At 37.4% G+C, this 21370-nt stretch overlaps 1 protein-coding gene across 4 annotated transcripts in view; it reads right to left on the minus strand.

Moving 5' to 3' along the window:
- OIT3 (oncoprotein induced transcript 3) overlaps positions 1-21370 on the minus strand; it is a 150043-nt gene that overhangs the window by 91896 nt on the left and 36777 nt on the right. For 2 of the 4 annotated variants that reach the window (XM_053691915.1, XM_053691916.1), the window contains exons 2-3: positions 10406-10780; positions 1290-1400 (exon numbers count right to left, since the gene is read on the minus strand). In XM_053691915.1, the coding sequence (XP_053547890.1) occupies positions 1290-1400; positions 10406-10694 (400 nt within the window). In that variant the 5' untranslated portion in view covers positions 10695-10780. Of the gene's footprint in view, positions 1-1289; positions 1401-10405; positions 10781-13662; positions 14299-21370 lie in introns of those variants that run through there. The other 2 variants (XM_053691914.1, XM_053691913.1) reach the window with 2 other exon arrangements.

A 21370-nucleotide genomic window follows, 5' to 3' on the forward strand; every position in this document is an offset into this window, starting at 1 on the left:
ATACCCACAGAAGGACAATCAAAAAGAAACATTTTTATTTAAAAACAGCACCTTAATACTCCCAATGGCTGGGGCACTCACCACCTCCTAGACCCAGACAGCTAACAGTGAACACGCTATCCTCAGGAGTGATGTCTGCAGCAGGATCTTAGGAAATGAAAGAGACCGCACCCGGTCACGTGGTATGTAAGACAGGACTTCCCCTGCTATGAAAAAGGGCGCCAAGCTATTATGAGCTGCGCAACACTTAAAAAATGAAAGTGAAACCTGCTTGTTCCAAGCCAAAAACACACAGCCTATGAGCCTAAAAAACTCACATTAAGCAGATATAAATCCCCAAACTGTTCAGATAATCTCCCTGAAGGAGATATTAACCCTTGATCCTATTGAGGTATAAAGGAGCCTCACTGTGACCCTGTATGAGAAAAAATCTGTAGATACAGAAAAGGGGGTGGAGCGCAGCCGGTGGAAACACATCAATCTAAGTGCAGATTTAAAAGATAAATTCCACTTTATTCACACAAAACAAACATCAAGATGTACACTTACAGACTTCACCCTCAAACATATGAGGTATGTAATGACATGTTCGTATTGATGTCCACAAAAAGGCAATATTCCACACTTAATATACCGTGAGATTCAAGTAATCCCTTGTCACGCTGTGTACACTTAGCCCACTGTGACCCTGTATAGCGTTTTACAATGTATAAATAAAAAACAGTCTTATACTCCAGTATCCATGCTGTGGAACAGGCACAGCCTCTCAAGTGTGACAGTCTTGCAGCAGCGCTTCTGACATGGACTTGAGTGTGTAATAGCAAGCAGTGAAACTCGTCAACACTGATTGCTCAAGAGCTGCTAGCGGGAGTCTGAATGGGTTCTCAGAAAAACTTTCCCTGCATCTCCAGACTCTAACTTTCATCAATACTCTCACTGAGAGGTTGACATGATTACTTAAAACTTTCTCGAAGGGAACATACCCATACTGGACTATCCAAATCTTCTGACACTTCTCTGCCACCTCCTATAGTGACGAAAGGCAAAGAATGACTGGGGGATAGGGGAAGTGGGAGGGATATTTAAGCCTTTGGCTGGGGTGTCTTTGCCTCCTCCTGGTGACCAGGTGTTGTATTTCCCAACAGTAAGGAATGAAGTTGTGGACTGTCCCTGCCTTATGGAAAGAAAAAATAGTTTATCATTACTACACAAAAGCATTGGCTATTCGTCAGATGCCAGTTTGTGCCAGAGCAATGTGTTGTGTAGAAGCTGACAGTGTCTTATCTTACCCAGACAGGTCTGACCATCAGGACCTAGAACTGTCCCAGATCCGCACATACATTCTCCAGTGTCCATACACGTTCCTCGGCACTCTATAACATCACAGATATCGTAGAAATCTGCGTAAACAGACATAGGAAATGAGAGAACGTAATGTATTTAGAAGGGGTCACAGGATGATGGGCTCTAATCTGTGACAGATATTTACAGCACATATGACAATTATAACGTTCAAAATGGGACATTATAGAAAACTGAAGGCAAATTAAACAGCTCTTGTGCTTGTCGTACACTCTCTATAGAGGCCACAAATCTGCAAACTGAACATCATGTGATTTGCGGGTTACAGATATTCCAGCCTCCCTAGGGACCGTGGGACAATGTACAATGTTTACTTTAAAGCAAGAGATGCTAATGTCCTTTTATAGGCACTTGAAGACAAAATGCTACATTAATGATTTAGAAACAGGATATAATTATTTAAAAAAACAAATGTCCAGTTTATCCTGTAATCAAATTTAGCTGTTGCTTTCCATGAGAGCATACTGAGGTAGGTTTAGGAGCATGCACGTGTTTTGTGCACAAATGGGCAGCAGTGTTTGTGACAATGTTACACATATAAAGTAGTGCTCATCACTCGTGCATGCTCATGAGCCTACCTAAGTATGCTCTCATGGAAAAACATACATTTTAACAAAGGAGACTAAGAGAAACAACTGAATTTGATAATAGACTAAACTGGAAACTTTTTTTTTTAATAATTTCCTTTATCTAAATCTTGAGTTTCATTTTGACTTCCAATCCCACTAAACGGAAATGAAACATCTCCTGTTTTAGTGTAAAAGCTGTGCTGTCCTTCCTCTATACAGAGGCCATAAAGCACGAATGCTGTAAATCAAATTGCTGGCTAAGGCAGTTTGCAGCATTAGTAACACCTAGGTAACAGATCCTGCTATCTGGCTTCTCTAGGAGTGTAAGACAAATACAAGTTGTACACAAATAAAGAAGTGCTTAAAGGGATATGAAACCCAAAAACTTTATTATGTGACATAGACATACTATTATCAGATTTGTGTCTCTCACATACTGTAGTATTCTCTATTATCAGATTTGTGTGTCTCACATACTGTAGTATTCTCTATTATCAGATTTGTGTCTCTCACATACTGTAGTATTCTCTATTATCAGATTTGTCTCACATACTGTAGTATTCTCTATTATCAGATTTGTGTCTCTCACATACTGTAGTATTCTCTATTATCAGATTTGTGTCTCACATACTGTAGTATTCTCTATTATCAGATTTGTGTCTCACATACTGTAGTATTCTCTTATCAGATTTGTGTCTCTCACATACTGTAGTATTCTCTATTATCAGATTTGTCTCACATACTGTAGTATTCTCTATCAGATTTGTGTCTCACATACTGTAGTATTCTCTATTATCAGATTTGTGTCTCACATACTGTAGTATTCTCTATTATCAGATTTGTGTCTCACATACTGTAGTATTCTCTAGTATCAGATTTGTGTCTCTCACATACTGTAGTATTCTCTATTATCAGATTTGTGTCTCACACATACTGTAGTATTCTCTATTATCAGATTTGTGTCTCTCACATACTGTAGTATTCTCTATTATCAGATTTGTGTCTCACATACTGTAGTATTCTCTATTATCAGATTTGTGTCTCTCATACTGTAGTATTCTCTATTATCAGATTTGTGTCTCACATACTGTAGTATTCTCTATTATCAGATTTGTCTCTTACATACTGTAGTATTCTCTATTATCAGATTTGTGTCTCACATACTGTAGTATTCTCTATTATCAGATTTGTGTCTCACATACTGTAGTATTCTCTATTATCAGAATTGTGTCTCTCATATACTGTAGTATTCTCTATTATCAGATTTGTGTGTCTCATACTGTAGTATTCTCTATTATCAGATTTGTGTCTCACATACTGTAGTATTCTCTATTATCAGATTTGTGTCTCACATACTGTAGTATTCTCTATTATCAGATTTGTGTCTCACATACTGTAGTATTCTCTATTATCAGATTTGTGTCTCACATACTGTAGTATTCTCTATTATCAGATTTGTGTCTCTCACATACTGTAGTATTCTCTATTATCAGATTTGTGTCTCACATACTGTAGTATTCTCTATTATCAGATTTGTGTCTCTCACATACTGTAGTATTCTCTATGATCAGATTTGTGTCTCTCACATACTGTAGTATTCTCTATGATCAGATTTGTGTCTCACATACTGTAGTATTCTCTATTATCAGATTTGTGTCTCTCACATACTGTAGTATTCTCTATGATCAGATTTGTGTCTCACATACTGTAGTATTCTCTATTATCAGATTTGTGTCTCTCACATACTGTAGTATTCTCTATGATCAGATTTGTGTCTCACATACTGTAGTATTCTCTATTATCAGATTTGTGTCTCTCACATACTGTAGTATTCTCTATTATCAGATTTGTGTCTCTCACATACTGTAGTATTCTCTATTATCAGATTTGTGTCTCACATACTGTAGTATTCTCTATTATCAGATTTGTGTCTCACATACTGTAGTATTCTCTCACATACTGTAGTATTCTCTATTATCAGATTTGTGTCTCACACATACTGTAGTATTCTCTATTATCAGATTTGTGTCTCTCATACTGTAGTATTCTCTCACATACTGTAGTATTCTCTATTATCAGTTTTGTGTCTCACACATACTGTAGTATTCTCTATTATCAGATTTGTGTCTCTCACATACTGTAGTATTCTCTATTATCAGATTTGTGTCTCTCACATACTGTAGTATTCTCTATGATCAGATTTGTGTCTCACATACTGTAGTATTCTCTATTATCAGATTTGTGTCTCTCACATACTGTAGTATTCTCTATTATCAGATTTGTGTCTCACATACTGTAGTATTCTCTATTATCAGATTTGTGTCTCACATACTGTAGTATTCTCTATTATCAGATTTGTGTCTCTCATACTGTAGTATTCTCTCACATACTGTAGTATTCTCTATTATCAGATTTGTGTCTCACACATACTGTAGTATTCTCTATTATCAGATTTGTGTCTCTCACATACTGTAGTATTCTCTATTATCAGATTTGTGTCTCACATACTGTAGTATTCTCTATTATCAGATTTGTGTCTCTCATACTGTAGTATTCTCTATTATCAGATTTGTGACTCACATACTGTAGTATTCTCTATTATCAGATTTGTGTCTCTCACATACTGTAGTATTCTCTATTATCAGATTTGTGTCTCTCACATACTGTAGTATTCTCTATTATCAGATTTGTGTCTCACATACTGTAGTATTCTCTATTATCAGATTTGTGTCTCACATACTGTAGTATTCTCTATTATCAGATTTGTGTCTCTCACATACTGTAGTATTCTCTATTATCAGATTTGTGTCTCACATACTGTAGTATTCTCTATTATCAGATTTGTGTCTCTCATATACTGTAGTATTCTCTATTATCAGATTTGTGTCTCACACATACTGTAGTATTCTCTATTATCAGATTTGTGTCTCACATACTGTAGTATTCTCTATTATCAGATTTGTGTCTCTCATATACTGTAGTATTCTCTATTATCAGATTTGTGTGTCTCATACTGTAGTATTCTCTATTATCAGATTTGTGTCTCACATACTGTAGTATTCTCTATTATCAGATTTGTGTCTCTCACATACTGTAGTATTCTCTATTATCAGATTTGTGTCTCTCACATACTGTAGTATTCTCTATGATCAGATTTGTGTCTCACATACTGTAGTATTCTCTATTATCAGATTTGTGTCTCACATACTGTAGTATTCTCTATTATCAGATTTGTGTCTCTCATATACTGTAGTATTCTCTATTATCAGATTTGTGTCTCACACATAATGTAGTATTCTCTATTATCAGATTTGTGTCTCACATACTGTAGTATTCTCTATTATCAGATTTGTGTCTCTCATATACTGTAGTATTCTCTATTATCAGATTTGTGTGTCTCATACTGTAGTATTCTCTATTATCAGATTTGTGTCTCACATACTGTAGTATTCTCTATTATCAGATTTGTGTCTCTCACATACTGTAGTATTCTCTATTATCAGATTTGTGTCTCTCACATACTGTAGTATTCTCTATGATCAGATTTGTGTCTCACATACTGTAGTATTCTCTATTATCAGATTTGTGTCTCTCACATACTGTAGTATTCTCTATTATCAGATTTGTGTCTCACATACTGTAGTATTCTCTATTATCAGATTTGTGTCTCACATACTGTAGTATTCTCTATTATCAGATTTGTGTCTCTCATACTGTAGTATTCTCTATTATCAGATTTGTGTCTCTCACATACTGTAGTATTCTCTATTATCAGATTTGTGTCTCTCACATACTGTAGTATTCTCTATGATCAGATTTGTGTCTCACATACTGTAGTATTCTCTATTATCAGATTTGTGTCTCACATACTGTAGTATTCTCTATTATCAGATTTGTGTCTCTCACATACTGTAGTATTCTCTATTATCAGATTTGTGTCTCACACATACTGTAGTATTCTCTATTATCAGATTTGTGTCTCTCACATACTGTAGTATTCTCTATTATCAGATTTGTGTCTCTCACATACTGTAGTATTCTCTATTATCAGATTTGTGTCTCACACATACTGTAGTATTCTCTATTATCAGATTTGTGTCTCACATACTGTAGTATTCTCTATTATCAGATTTGTGTCTCTCACATACTGTAGTATTCTCTATTATCAGATTTGTGTCTCTCACATACTGTAGTATTCTCTATTATCAGATTTGTGTCTCTCATATACTGTAGTATTCTCTATTATCAGATTTGTGTGTCTCATACTGTAGTATTCTCTATTATCAGATTTGTGTCTCACATACTGTAGTATTCTCTATTATCAGATTTGTGTCTCACATACTGTAGTATTCTCTATTATCAGATTTGTGTCTCACATACTGTAGTATTCTCTATTATCAGATTTGTGTCTCACATACTGTAGTATTCTCTATTATCAGATTTGTGTCTCACACATACTGTAGTATTCTCTATTATCAGATTTGTGTCTCACATACTGTAGTATTCTCTATTATTTGTGTGTCTCATACTGTAGTATTCTCTATTATCAGATTTGTGTCTCTCATATACTGTAGTATTCTCTATTATCAGATTTGTGTCTCACATACTGTAGTATTCTCTATTATCAGATTTGTGTCTCTCACATACTGTAGTATTCTCTATTATCAGATTTGTGTCTCTCATATACTGTAGTATTCTCTATTATCAGATTTGTGTGTCTCATACTGTAGTATTCTCTATTATCAGATTTGTGTCTCACATACTGTAGTATTCTCTTATCAGATTTGTGTCTCACATACTGTAGTATTCTCTATTATCAGATTTGTGTCTCTCATACTGTAGTATTCTCTATTATCAGATTTGTGTCTCTCATACTGTAGTATTCTCTTATCAGATTTGTGTCTCACATACTGTAGTATTCTCTATTATCAGATTTGTGTCTCACATACTGTAGTATTCTCTATTATCAGATTTGTGTCTCTCATATACTGTAGTATTCTCTATTATCAGATTTGTGTGTCTCATACTGTAGTATTCTCTATTATCAGATTTGTGTCTCACATACTGTAGTATTCTCTATTATCAGATTTGTGTCTCACATACTGTAGTATTCTCTATTATCAGATTTGTGTCTCTCACATACTGTAGTATTCTCTATTATCAGATTTGTGTCTCTCACATACTGTAGTATTCTCTATTATCAGATTTGTGTGTCTCACATACTGTAGTATTCTCTATTAGATTTGTGTGTCTCACATACTGTAGTATTCTCTATTAGATTTGTGTGTCTCACATACTGTAGTATTCTCTATTGAAGAGATACCGAGGTAGATGCCTGGAGCACTACATGACATAAAATAGTGCTCTTGCAAATAGATAAGACTCATTGTCTAGCACATAATTCATTGTCTAGCACATAATTCATTATCTAGCACATAATTCATTATCTAGCACATAATTCATTATCTAGCACATAATTCATTATCTAGCACATAATTCATTGTCTAGCACACGTCATTGTCTAGCACATAATTCATTATCTAGCACATAATTCATTATCTAGCACATAATTCATTATCTAGCACATAATTCATTGTCTAGCACACGTCATTGTCTAGCACATAATTCATTATCTAGCACATAATTCATTATCTAGCACATAATTCATTGTCTAGCACACGTCATTGTCTAGCACATAATTCATTGTCTAGCACATAATTCATTATCTAGCACATAATTCATTGTCTAGCACATAATTCATTGTCTAGCACATAATTCATTATCTAGCACATAATTCATTATCTAGCACATAATTCATTGTCTAGCACATAATTCATTATCTAGCACATAATTCATTGTCTAGCACATAATTCATTGTCTAGCACATAATTCATTGTCTAGCACATAATTCATTGTCTAGCACATAATTCATTATCTAGCACATAATTCATTGTCTAGCACATAATTCATTGTCTAGCACATAATTCATTATCTAGCACACGTCATTGTCTAGCACATAATTCATTATCTAGCACACGTCATTGTCTAGCACACGTCATTGTCTAGCACATAATTCATTATCTAGCACACGTCATTGTCTAGCACATAATTCATTATCTAGCACACGTCATTGTCTAGCACACGTCATTGTCTAGCACATAATTCATTATCTAGCACACGTCATTGTCTAGCACATAATTCATTATCTAGCACACGTCATTGTCTAGCACATAATTCATTATCTAGCACAAGTCATTGTCTAGCACATAATTCATTATCTAGCACACGTCATTGTCTAGCACATAATTCATTATCTAGCACACGTCATTGTCTAGCACATAATTCATTATCTAGCACAAGTCATTGTCTAGCACATAATTCATTATCTAGCACAAGTCATTGTCTAGCACATAATTCATTATCTAGCACAAGTCATTGTCTAGCACATAATTCATTATCTAGCACAAGTCATTGTCTAGCACATAATTCATTATCTAGCACAAGTCATTGTCTAGCACATAATTCATTATCTAGCACAAGTCATTGTCTAGCACATAATTCATTGTCTAGCACATACTGTATGTCATTGTCTAGCACATAATTCATTATCTAGCACAAGTCATTGTCTAGCACATAATTCATTATCTAGCACACGTCATTGTCTAGCACATAATTCATTATCTAGCACAAGTCATTGTCTAGCACATAATTCATTATCTAGCACAAGTCATTGTCTAGCACATAATTCATTATCTAGCACACGTCATTGTCTAGCACATAATTCATTATCTAGCACACGTCATTGTCTAGCACATAATTCATTATCTAGCACAAGTCATTGTCTAGCACATAATTCATTATCTAGCACAAGTCATTGTCTAGCACATAATTCATTATCTAGCACACGTCATTGTCTAGCACATAATTCATTATCTAGCACACGTCATTATCTAGCACACGTCATTGTCTAGCACATAATTCATTATCTAGCACACGTCATTGTCTAGCACATAATTCATTATCTAGCACAAGTCATTGTCTAGCACATAATTCATTATCTAGCACACGTCATTGTCTAGCACACGTCATTGTCTAGCACACGTCATTGTCTAGCACACGTCATTGTCTAGCACATAATTCATTGTCTAGCACAAGTCATTGTCTAGCACACGTCATTGTCTAGCACATAATTCATTGTCTAGCACATAATTCATTGTCTAGCACATAATTCATTATCTAGCACACGTCATTGTCTAGCACACGTCATTGTCTAGCACAAGTCATTGTCTAGCACACGTCATTGTCTAGCACATAATTCATTGTCTAGCACATAATTCATTGTCTAGCACATAATTCATTATCTAGCACACGTCATTGTCTAGCACACGTCATTGTCTAGCACATAATTCATTATCTAGCACACGTCATTGTCTAGCACACGTCATTGTCTAGCACATAATTCATTATCTAGCACACGTCATTGTCTAGCACATACTGTATGTAATTGTCTAGCACATAATTCATTGTCTAGCACACGTCATTGTCTAGCACATAATTCATTATCTAGCACACGTCATTGTCTAGCACATACTGTATGTAATTGTCTAGCACATAATTCATTGTCTAGCACACGTCATTGTCTAGCACATAATTCATTGTCTAGCACACGTCATTGTCTAGCACATAATTCATTGTCTAGCACACGTCATTGTCTAGCACATACTGTATGTAATTGTCTAGCACATAATTCATTGTCTAGCACATAATTCATTGTCTAGCACATAATTCATTGTCTAGCACATAATTCATTGTCTAGCACATAATTCATTATCTAGCACACGTCATTGTCTAGCACATAATTCATTATCTAGCACACGTCATTGTCTAGCACATACTGTATGTAATTGTCTAGCACATAATTCATTGTCTAGCACACGTCATTGTCTAGCACACGTCATTGTCTAGCACATAATTCATTGTCTAGCACATAATTCATTGTCTAGCACACGTCATTGTCTAGCACATAATTCATTGTCTAGCACATAATTCATTGTCTAGCACATAATTCATTGTCTAGCACATAATTCATTGTCTAGCACACGTCATTGTCTAGCACACGTCATTGTCTAGCACATACTGTATGTCATTGTCTAGCACACGTCATTGTCTAGCACACGTCATTGTCTAGCACATACTGTATGTAATTGTCTAGCACATAATTCATTGTCTAGCACACGTCATTGTCTAGCACACGTCATTGTCTAGCACACGTCATTGTCTAGCACATACTGTATGTCATTGTCTAGCACATATGTCATGGGCTAGCACATATGTTGTCTAACACAAACATGACACCAGAGACACTGCACTCACTGGCATGCAGAGGGGACAGGACAGATGTACAGGTTATACATTTGCTCACATGTGTATTTTACACAGGAATACTTTATATGTAAAAAACATGAAATACTTACGCCCACAATAGACATGAAAGCAGACACTTGGCTTGGTCAGTCGGTAGACATAATAACCTCCAGGACAGGCCTTGATATCCACGGTGGTGTTCCACATACAACAGTCGTTGCTGAAGCTGGCACATGCCTGTCGTTGAACAATGCCATCGGATTCATGCGGATGGCTCCCATTCAGCCAGATAGGGGCATGAGTACCGCAATGGTTCTCTGGGATACAGAAGGTTGGCATGGCATCACCAGCCATTCCAGTGAAACGGTACCATTCTCCCTCCAGATGGCTGTCACACATCGGTTTGTCTTCAGACTCATTGAACAAGTGGTCTGTGTTCCTCCAGGGCTCGTTCAGACTTATGTAGGCAGAACATGGGTCAAGAGCTGGCAGAAATAGATAAAAAGAAGGACAATATATTTACTTATTATAAATAAATTGAAAAATAGTCCTAAATCCCTTTCTAAAAGAGATAGAGGGATGTGTGCCATTGAGTTTACACTGTTGTAGGTCAGTACATACATATATGTGCATCAGGGTGTGCTTCTAAATTTTATTGTATACATGTGCGATAAGTTGTCTCAGCAGGTGCCCATGCTGCAATGATATATATATATATATATATATATATATATATATATATATATATATATATATAAAGTATTGCATTATTTGCATATAGGGGAAGTTTCAAATCTGTGAGTGACCCATATTACTTCTCAATAAGTTAGCTCTTAGTAAAACAAACTCTGAGTAGTTTGTAAAGGAACAGTAGTCTCACAGCAGTATGTCATTGTGTCTCAAGGGGTAGAGCTATAATGTGTGATGTTCTATGAGGGGTGCAGAAAAAGGGTGATCAGTTAGGGGTGATGTTCTATGAGGGGTGCAGACAAAGGGTGATTAGTTAGGGGTGATGATCTATGAGGGGTGCAGACAAAGGGTGATCATTTAAGGTGATGTTCTATGAGGGGTGCAGACAAAGGGTGATCATTTAGTGGTGATGATCTATGAGGGTTGCAGACAAAGGGGGATCAGTTAGGGGTGATGATCTATGAGGGTTGCAGACAAAGGGTAATCAGTTAGGGGTGATGATCTATGAGGGGTGCAGACAAATGGTGATCAGTTAGGTGTAATGATCTACGAGGGGTGCAGACAAATGGTGATCAGTTAGGTGTGATGATCTATGAGGGGTGCAGACAAAGAGTGATCATTTAAGGTGATGATCTATGAGGATGGCAAACAAAGGGCGATCAGTTAGGGGTGATGATCTATGAGGGGTGCAGACAAATGGTGATCAGTTAGGTGTGATGATCTATGAGGGTTGCAGACAAAGGGTGATCAGTTAGGGGTGATGATCTATGAGGGGTACAGACAAAGGGTGATCAGTTAGGTGTGATGATCTATGAGGAGCGCAGACAAATGGTGATCAGTTAGGTGTGATGATCTATGAGGGGTGCAGACAAATGGTGATCAGTTAGGTGTGATGATCTATGAGGGGTGCAGACAAAGGGTGATCAGTTAGGTGTGATGATCTATGAGGGGTGCAGACAAAGGGTGATCATTTAAGGTGATGATCTATGAGGATTGCAAACAAAGGGCGATCATTTAAGGTGATGATCTATGAGGATTGCAAACAAAGGGCGATCAGTTAGGGGTGATGATCTATGAGGGGTGCAGACAAATAGTGATCAGTTAGGTGTGATGATCTATGAGGGTTGCAGACAAAGGGTGATCAGTTAGGGGTGATGATCTATGAGGGTTGCAGACAAAGGGTGATCAGTTAGGGGTGATGATCTATGAGGGGTGCAGACAAATGGTGATCAGTTAGGTGTGATGATCTATGAGGGTTGCAGACAAAGGGTGATCAGTTAGGGGTGATGATCTATGAGGGTTGCAGACAAAGGGTGATCAGTTAGGTGTGATGATCTATGAGGGGTGCAGACAAAGAGTGATCATTTAAGGTGATGATCTATGAGGATGGCAAACAAAGGGCGATCAGTTAGGGGTGATGATCTATGAGGGGTGCAGACAAATGGTGATCAGTTAGGTGTGATGATCTATGAGGGTTGCAGACAAAGGGTGATCAGTTAGGGGTGATGATCTATGAGGGGTACAGACAAAGGGTGATCAGTTAGGTGTGATGATCTATGAGGAGCGCAGACAAATGGTGATCAGTTAGGTGTGATGATCTATGAGGGGTGCAGACAAATGGTGATCAGTTAGGTGTGATGATCTATGAGGGTTGCAGACAAAGGGTGATCAGTTAGGGATGATGATCTATGAGGGGTGCAGACAAAGGGTGATCAGTTAGGGTGATGATCTATGAGGGGTGCAGACAAATGATCATCAGTTAGGGGTAGGGTGACCATATTGCCGATTTAAAAAGGGACACATATGAAAAATACATATTACAGAGCTGTTTAAAGAAATGTTTTGAATACGTTCCATTATAAGAACCCTGACATATGTATTTTTCATATGTGTCCCTTTTTAAAGCGGCAATATGGTCACTCTAGTTAAGGGTGATGATCTATCAGGGGTGCAGGCAAAGGGTGATCAGTTAGGGGTGATGTTCTATGAGGGGTGCAGACAAAGGGTGATGAGTTAGGGGTGATGATCCATGAGGGGTGCAGGGAAAAGGTGGGTAATAAGTAAAGGGTGATGGACAGACTATCTGGGATTATTTGTATCAAGCAAGTGCAGCCTTTTTATCTGATAACCTGAGCATCATGTTCCTTACATGACCTTGTGTTGTGCCCTTTGCTTATTTTGACAGTGCCAGTAACTGGGCACAATCCCTGGTGAACATACATTAAGTTAGGTGAAAGCAAATGTATTTACTAAACTCCAGTTCCTATTAAAAAAGTTGTTTAAAATGTTCAGATTTGGGTCAGGTGTCAGTGAGGTTAATTACTCTATAACGAGTCACACACTGGATAACAAATCTGTTGAGTTGCTGCTGGTACATTTGTTCAGTGACTTGGGACACAGTGATCTGCACATTTCACACTTGTATCAACCTGAAAGCCAAAAGTTTCCATCTGAATATAGATGAGATGCTTGAGACATGACAGGTGTAGGAATGATCTTGTTTCAGTGTAGATTCTTTAGTTAGTTATGTCTGTGAGGCTGAGAGTAGTAAATCCAGTACAAAATGCAATTAGATCCCTTGTAGATGCCCAGTGCCCAGTTTCCCTGTGATCAGCTCTCTGCACTGAAGCTTCTCATACAACATTTACATTAGGTATAAAGAGATAAAATAACTTACCCAGAGGCTGCACGTGGGTAACTCTGGAATAGAGACAGAAGCTCAGGACAAGATACAGCATTTTAGACCAAGAAGATGAGAACATGAATCCTTATACAAAGCAGCGATTTGTCAAATGGGCTTTGCTGATGTGTTTTTCTTTATTTATTGTCAATGCCACAAACTTTATCTCCCGCAGCGAAGGCTCTATCAGTAGGAAGAGGATGAGACGGGCCGAGCTTCTGACCCTGCCGGTGGTTATCTGCTTTGTAAACAATTTTATTTTTATGAACTGTCTCTGCAGTCTCATCCTCCTATTGTTTTCCATGTTGAGATCCTGAAAATGACACTTAGTTTATCCGAAAGGGAACTGTGTAGTGGCAACACCAGGAGAGCAGTCATTAGCCAGAGCATGTCCTTCCGTCCGCACTCACCGCATCACATGATATTCAGTAGGTTCTGTGTCCATATTTAGACAAACACATACATCATCTGGTCATAAACATAACTCATAATAATAACAACAAATATCTACTGCAGTCTACAGGGAGTGCAGAATTATTAGGCAAGTTGTATTTTTGAGGATTAATTTTATTATTGAACAACAACCATGTTCTCAATGAACCCAAAAAACTCATTAATATCAAAGCTGAATAGTTTTGGAAGTAGTTTTTAGTTTGTTTTTAGTTATAGCTATTTTAGGGGGATATCTGTGTGTGCAGGTGACTATTACTGTGCATAATTATTAGGCAACTTAACAAAAAACAAATATATACCCATTTCAATTATTTATTTTTACCAGTGAAACCAATATAACATCTCAACATTCACAAATATACATTTCTGACATTCAAAAACAAAACAAAAACAAATCAGTGACCAATATAGCCACCTTTCTTTGCAAGGACACTCAAAAGCCTGCCATCCATGGATTCTGTCAGTGTTTTGATCTGTTCACCATCAACATTGCGTGCAGCAGCAACCACAGCCTCCCAGACACTGTTCAGAGAGGTGTACTGTTTTCCCTCCTTGTAAATCTCACATTTGATGATGGACCACAGGTTCTCAATGGGGTTCAGATCAGGTGAACAAGGAGGCCATGTCATTAGATTTTCTTCTTTTATACCCTTTCTTGCCAGCCACGCTGTGGAGTACTTGGACGTGTGTGATGGAGCATTGTCCTGCATGAAAATCATGTTTTTCTTGAAGGATGCAGACTTCTTCCTGTACCACTGCTTGAAGAAGGTGTCTTCCAGAAACTGGCAGTAGGACTGGGAGTTGAGCTTGACTCCATCCTAAACCCGAAAAGGCCCCACAAGCTCATCTTTGATGATACCAGCCCAAACCAGTACTCCACCTCCACCTTGCTGGCGTCTGAGTCGGACTGAATCACTCTGCCCTTTACCAATCCAGCCACGGGCCCATCCATCTGGCCCATCAAGACTCACTCTCATTTCATCAGTCCATAAAACCTTAGAAAAATCAGTCTTGAGATATTTCATGGCCCAGTCTTAAAATTTCAGCTTGTGTGTCTTGTTCAGTGGTGGTCGTCTTTCAGCCTTTCTTACCTTGGCCATGTCTCTGAGTATTGCACACCTTGTGCTTTTGGGCACTCCAGTGATGTTGCATCTCTGAAATATGGCCAAACTGGTGGCAAGTGGCATCTTGGCAGCTGCACGCTTGACTTTTCTCAGTTCATGGGCAGTTATTTTGCGCCTTGGTTTTTCCACACGCTTCTTGCGACCCTGTTGACTATTTTGAATGAAACGCTTGATTGTTCGATGATCACGCTTCAGAAGCTTTGCAATTTTAAAAGTGCTGCATCCCTCTGCAAGATATCTCACTATTTTTTACTTTTCTGAGCCTGTCAAGTCCTTCTTTTGACCCATTTTGCCAAAGGAAAGGAAGTTGCCTAATAATTATGCACACCTGATATAGGGTGTTGATGTCATTAGACCACACCCCTTCTCATTACAGAGATGCACATCACCTAATATGCTTAATTGGTAGTAGGCTTTCGAGCCTATACAGCTTGGAGTAAGACAACATGCATAAAGAGGATGATGTGGTCAAAATACTCATTTGCCTAATAATTCTGCACTCCCTGTACGAGAGCAAATAAGAACAAACCCTTTCATTGCACAGACTTGATCTAGACACATGATAACTGACATAAGCAAAAAAACAAACACTTTTATATTAAGTAATTGGTTAATATGATGGGATTGGGTATGAGCAAACATTTTGTTGTGTTTCTGTGTCCTACAGATTTTATGCTCCTGAACAGTGCTGAAGAAAAGATCACCTTGTTAAATACAAGAGAACAATAGGAAATAATATATTTTACAATGTATCTGCAGTTAATAATATGAATAACCTGTGGATATAAATTAAAAGAGAACTGACCATTTAGCAGAGACAGATAGAAGGAAGTGTGAACTTGCGCCTTTACGCACTATAGACGCTTACATCACGGCTTCCTATTGGCTGTAGCGATGTGCTGTAGGAACTCAGGAGGCTGAGGTGGACAAGTAAGAAGTAAAGTAAGTGAGTGTAAAAGGGGCGATATTGTTTACCTTCCTTTTATTTCTTATAGGATCTGCAAGGCAAGGATTAGATTTAGATAATGCTAGTTTTAAATGGGACTGGTTTTGTCTAACTGAACCTAGAATCTGACATAGATGTAAATGTATTAGTTTAGAACATATGTATAAACACGTGAGTGTCTTTTGTGACTGAGTCAATTACGGGGAAGATCACAGGAGCAAAATCATTGTTTGCACCATCTTGTTACAGTTGCTAGGCAACACACTCTGGGAAGCTAATTTGCTACCAAATTGTCGGATGTTAAAGGGACACTGAACCCAAATTTTTTATTTTGTAATTCAGATAGAGCATGCAATTTTAAGCAACTTTCTTATTTACTCCTATTATCAAATTTTCTTCATTCTCTTTGTATCTTTATTTGAAATGCAAGAATGTAAATTTAGATGCCGGCCCCATTTTTGGTGAACAACCTGGGTTGTCCTTGCTGATTGGTGGGTAAATTCATCCACCAATAAAAAGTGCTGTCCAGAGACTGAACCAAAAAAGCTTAGGTACCTTCTTTTTCCAATAAAGATAGCAAGAGAACGAAGAAAAATTTGATAATAGGAGTAAATTAGAAAGTTGCTTAAAATTGTTCTATCTGAATCATGAAAGAAAAAAATTGAGTTCAGTGTCCCTTTAAATGAAAATGGGTGATGGTTACCCTCAGCTTGGTGAAAAAACACAAGCCAAATAGTGTAATTCATAGATCTTAAAGTTAATCTCACCAATGGAAACTCAGCCTTGATGAGTGATTTCATTTTGAATTTAATGCCCCTTTGAACGGCGTTGACATAATCTTAGGTGATGTAACAAACAGCAAACCGCTTTCCTGTCCGAGCACGCATCTTCTCAGTGTCAGGTGGAGTGCTGCTACTTCAGAATGAAACAAGCTGGAATCAATGGCTGAGAGGTCCCGCTCACCGCAAAGCTTTACTGGGTCACTAGATGTAAACACAGTGTTCAAACAAAGGCCAGGTGTAACAAAGCACTGAGACTAAACTTAGTAGCTGAACTCTCTCTAGTACCTGTACCTTAATCAGTTCCAAAGGTTACATTTAATAAAAGTTAATCTGAAATGTAAAGTGATTTAAAATACAAAGCACAAAGTGCAAATGCAGCAGAACTGTTATGTCATGCAGTGCTATTTTACACTGGGCTTGTCTCTCCTTCACATACAGAAATGCAGAGAACAATCCTTGGAGACATATACTTAAATCTACCTTTTAAACATTTCACTAGGGCTCTCGCAGTGCTTGAGGATCATTTTAGATCATCTCACATGAGGTGAGAGGTTTGGACATCAGCCTGGTCAAGGTCTCACATGGAAAAGCAGCACAGAATCATTAAACAAATTAAGAGTCCACAAACTTAAATCATAAACCAAGTCAGTCCAAAACAAAGTGAAACAGTAGCGTACGCAGGGAAAGCAGAATATCAAAATAGCAATTAATTGAGGAATTAACTCAATAAACAAGTCACCACATGCAGAGAGCTAATAAAGACTATAAGGGCCTCCAATTAGGGTCTAATTGATCTTCTAGGCCTCATTAAAGGTACACGCCGTACAACAGCAAGACAGAAATCTCTCTCCTAGCCAAGTGCCTAATATGACAAGTAGGTATCACACTGACCCTTACTTCACGATTCAGAAAGGGCATGTAATTTTAACAACTTTACAATTTACTTTTATTATCAAATTTGCTTTGTTCTCTCTGTTTTCTTTGTTGAAAGCAAAACCTAGGTAGGCCCATATGCCTCTTATCTCAGTGCATTTGGGCAGTTTTTCACAGCTAGACAGCGCTATATCATGTGTGCCATATAGATAACATTGTGCTCACTCCCGTGGAGTTTTTATGAGTCTGCACTGATTGGCTGAAATGAAAGTTTGCAAAAAGCACTGAGATCAGGGACAGTCTGCAGAGGCTAAGATACAAGATAATCACAGAGGTAAAAAAATTATTAAAAGAACTGAGATAAGGGGCAGTCTGCAAAGGCTTAGATACAAGGTAATTAGAGAGGTAAAAAGTATATTAATGTAACTGAGATAACGGGCAGTCTGCAGAGGCTTAGATACAAGGTAATCATAGAGGTAAAAGTGTATTAATATAACTGAGATCAGGGACAGTCTGCAGAGGCTAAGATACAAGATAATCACAGAGGTAAAAAAATTATTAAAAGAACTGAGATAAGGGGCAGTCTGCAAAGGCTTAGATACAAGGTAATTAGAGAGGTAAAAAGTATATTAATGTAACTGAGATAACGGGCAGTCTGCAGAGGCTTAGATACAAGGTAATCATAGAGGTAAAAGTGTATTAATATAACTGAGATAAGGGGCAGTCTGCAGAGGCTTAGATACAAGGTAATCACAGAGGTAAAAAGTATATTAATATAACTGAGATAAGGGGCAGTCTGCAGAGGATTATATACAAGGTAATCACAGAGGTAAAAAGTATATTAATATAACTGGGATAAGGGGGTAGTCTGCAGAGGGTTAGATACAAGGTAATCACAGAGGTAAACAGTATATTAATATAACTGAGATACGGAGCAGTCTGCAGAGGCTTAGATACAGGGTAATCACAGAGGTAAAAAGTATATTAATATAACTGAGATAAGGAGCAGTCTGCAGAGGCGTTGATACAAGGTAATCAAAGAGGTAAAAAGTATATTAATATAACAGAGATAAGGAGAAGTCTGCAGAGGCTTAGATACAAGGTAATCACAGAGGTAAAAAGTATATTAATATAACTGAGATAAGGAGCAGTCTGCAGAGGCGTTGATACAAGGTAATCAAAGAGGTAAAAAGTATATTAATATAACAGAGATAAGGAGAAGTCTGCAGAGGCTTAGATACAAGGTAATCACAGAGGTAAAAAGTATATTAATATAACTGAGATAAGGGGCAATCTTCAGAGGCTTAGATACAAGGTAATTAGAGAGGTAAAAATTATATTAATATAACTGAGATAACGGGCAGTCTGCAGAGGCTTAGATACAAGGTAATCACAGAGGTAAAAAGTATATTACTATAAGTGAGATAAGGAGCAGTCTGCAGATGCGTAATGGCTTAGATACAAGGTAATCACAGAGGTAAAACGTATATTAATATAACTGAGATAAGGGGCAGTCTGCAGAGGCTTAGATACAAGGTAATCACAGAAGTAAAAGTGTATTAATATAACTGAAATAAGGGGCAGTCTGCAGAGGCTCATATACAAGGTAATCACAGAGGTAAAAAGTATATTAATATAACTGAGATAAGGGGGCAGTCTGCAGAGGGTTAGATACAAGGTAATCACAGAGGAAAAAGTTTATTAATATAACTGAGATAAGGGGCAGTCTGCAGAGGCGTTGATACAAGGTAATCACAGAGGTAAAACGTGTATTAATATAACTGAGATAAGGGGCAGTCTGCAGAGGCTTAGATACAAGGTAATCACAGAGGTAAAAAGTATATTAATATAACTGAGATAAGGAGCAGTCTGCAGAGGCGTTGATACAAGGTAATGACAGAGTTAAAAAGTATATTAATATAACTGAGATAAGGTGCAGTCTGCAAAAGGCTTAGATACAAGGTAATCACAGAGGTAAAACGTGTATTAATATAACTGAGATAAGGGGCAGTCTGCAGAGGCTTAGATACAGGGTAATCAGAGGTAAAAAGTATATTAATATAACTGAGATAAGGAGCAGTCTGCAGAGGCTTAGATACAGGGTAATCACAGAGGTAAAAAGTATATTAATATAACTGAGATAAGGGACAGTCTGCAGAGGCTTAGATACAAGGTAATCACAGAGGTAAACAGTATATTAATATAACTGAGATAAGGGGCAGTCTGCAGAGGCTTAGATACAAGGTAATCACAGAGGTAAGAACTATATTAATATAACTGAGATAAGGGGCAGTCTGTAGAGGCTTAGATACAGGGTAATCACAGAGGTAAAAAGTATATTAATAAAACTGAGATAAGAAGCAGTCTGCAGAGGCTTAGATACAGGGTAATCACAGAGGTAAAAAGTATATTAATATAACAGAGAAGGGGCAGTCTGCAAAAGCTTAGATACAAGGTGATACAGAGGTAAAAAGTATATTAATATAACTGAGATAAGGGGCAGTCTTCAGAGGCTTAGATACAAGGTAATCACAGAGGTAAACAGTAGTATATTAATATAACGGAGATAAGGAGCGGTCTGCAGAGGCTTAGATACAAGGTAATCACAGAGGTAAAAAGTATATTAATATAACTGAGATAAGGAGCAGTCTGCAGAGACTTAGATACAGGGTAATCACAGAGGTAAAACGTATATTAATATAACTGAGATAAGGAGCAGTCTGCAGAGGCTTAGATACAAGGTAGTCACAGAAGTAAAAAGTATATTAACATAACTGAGATAAGGAGCAGTCTGCAGAGGCTTAGATACAAGGTAATCACAGAGGTAAAAAGTATATTAATATAACTGAGATAAGGGGCAATCTGCAGAGGCTTAGATACAAGTAAATCACAGAGGAAAAGTTTATTAATATAACTGTGTTGGTTTTTGCAATACTGGGAAATGGGTAATAAAGGGATTAGATATATTTTTATAAAATGTAAAAGGGACAGTAAAGTAAACATGAAACTTACATGGATTGGATAGATCATGACATTTTAAACAACTTTATAATTTACTTCCATTAACATATTTTTTGTGTCCTTTGTTAAAGAGTAACCTGAGGTGTGCTCAGGAGCGTGCACGTGTCTTTAGCCATCTGGCAGCAGTGTTTGCAACAATGTTTATAAAAATGTTTTAATGCTAGACATACACACTCTCCTAAGCTCCTCTCAGCCTACCTAACTTTACTCATAAACATAACCAGTAGCGCTGGAGACCACCAGCACACATGAGAAGGGAATCTAGTGAGCACTTCAGTACTGTCTGTTGTTGTTTATAGTGTAATATTAACCTGTTCACTGCCTCTGCACCCCTTGTGTCACAGCTGACCTGAAGGATGTTAGGGTCACTGCAGATAGAGAGACATTTCCTACAACTGGTTATCAAGGGCTGGTTGTAAACAACTTATCACACGGACCATCCGGTATCAGCGATAGCGCAAGTACAGTTGTGTAACAGCCGGGTGTACGTATGTGTTCTGATTGCT

The sequence above is a fragment of the Bombina bombina genome, chromosome 9 (assembly GCF_027579735.1).
Source record: "Bombina bombina isolate aBomBom1 chromosome 9, aBomBom1.pri, whole genome shotgun sequence".
Lineage (NCBI taxonomy): Eukaryota > Metazoa > Chordata > Amphibia > Anura > Bombinatoridae > Bombina > Bombina bombina.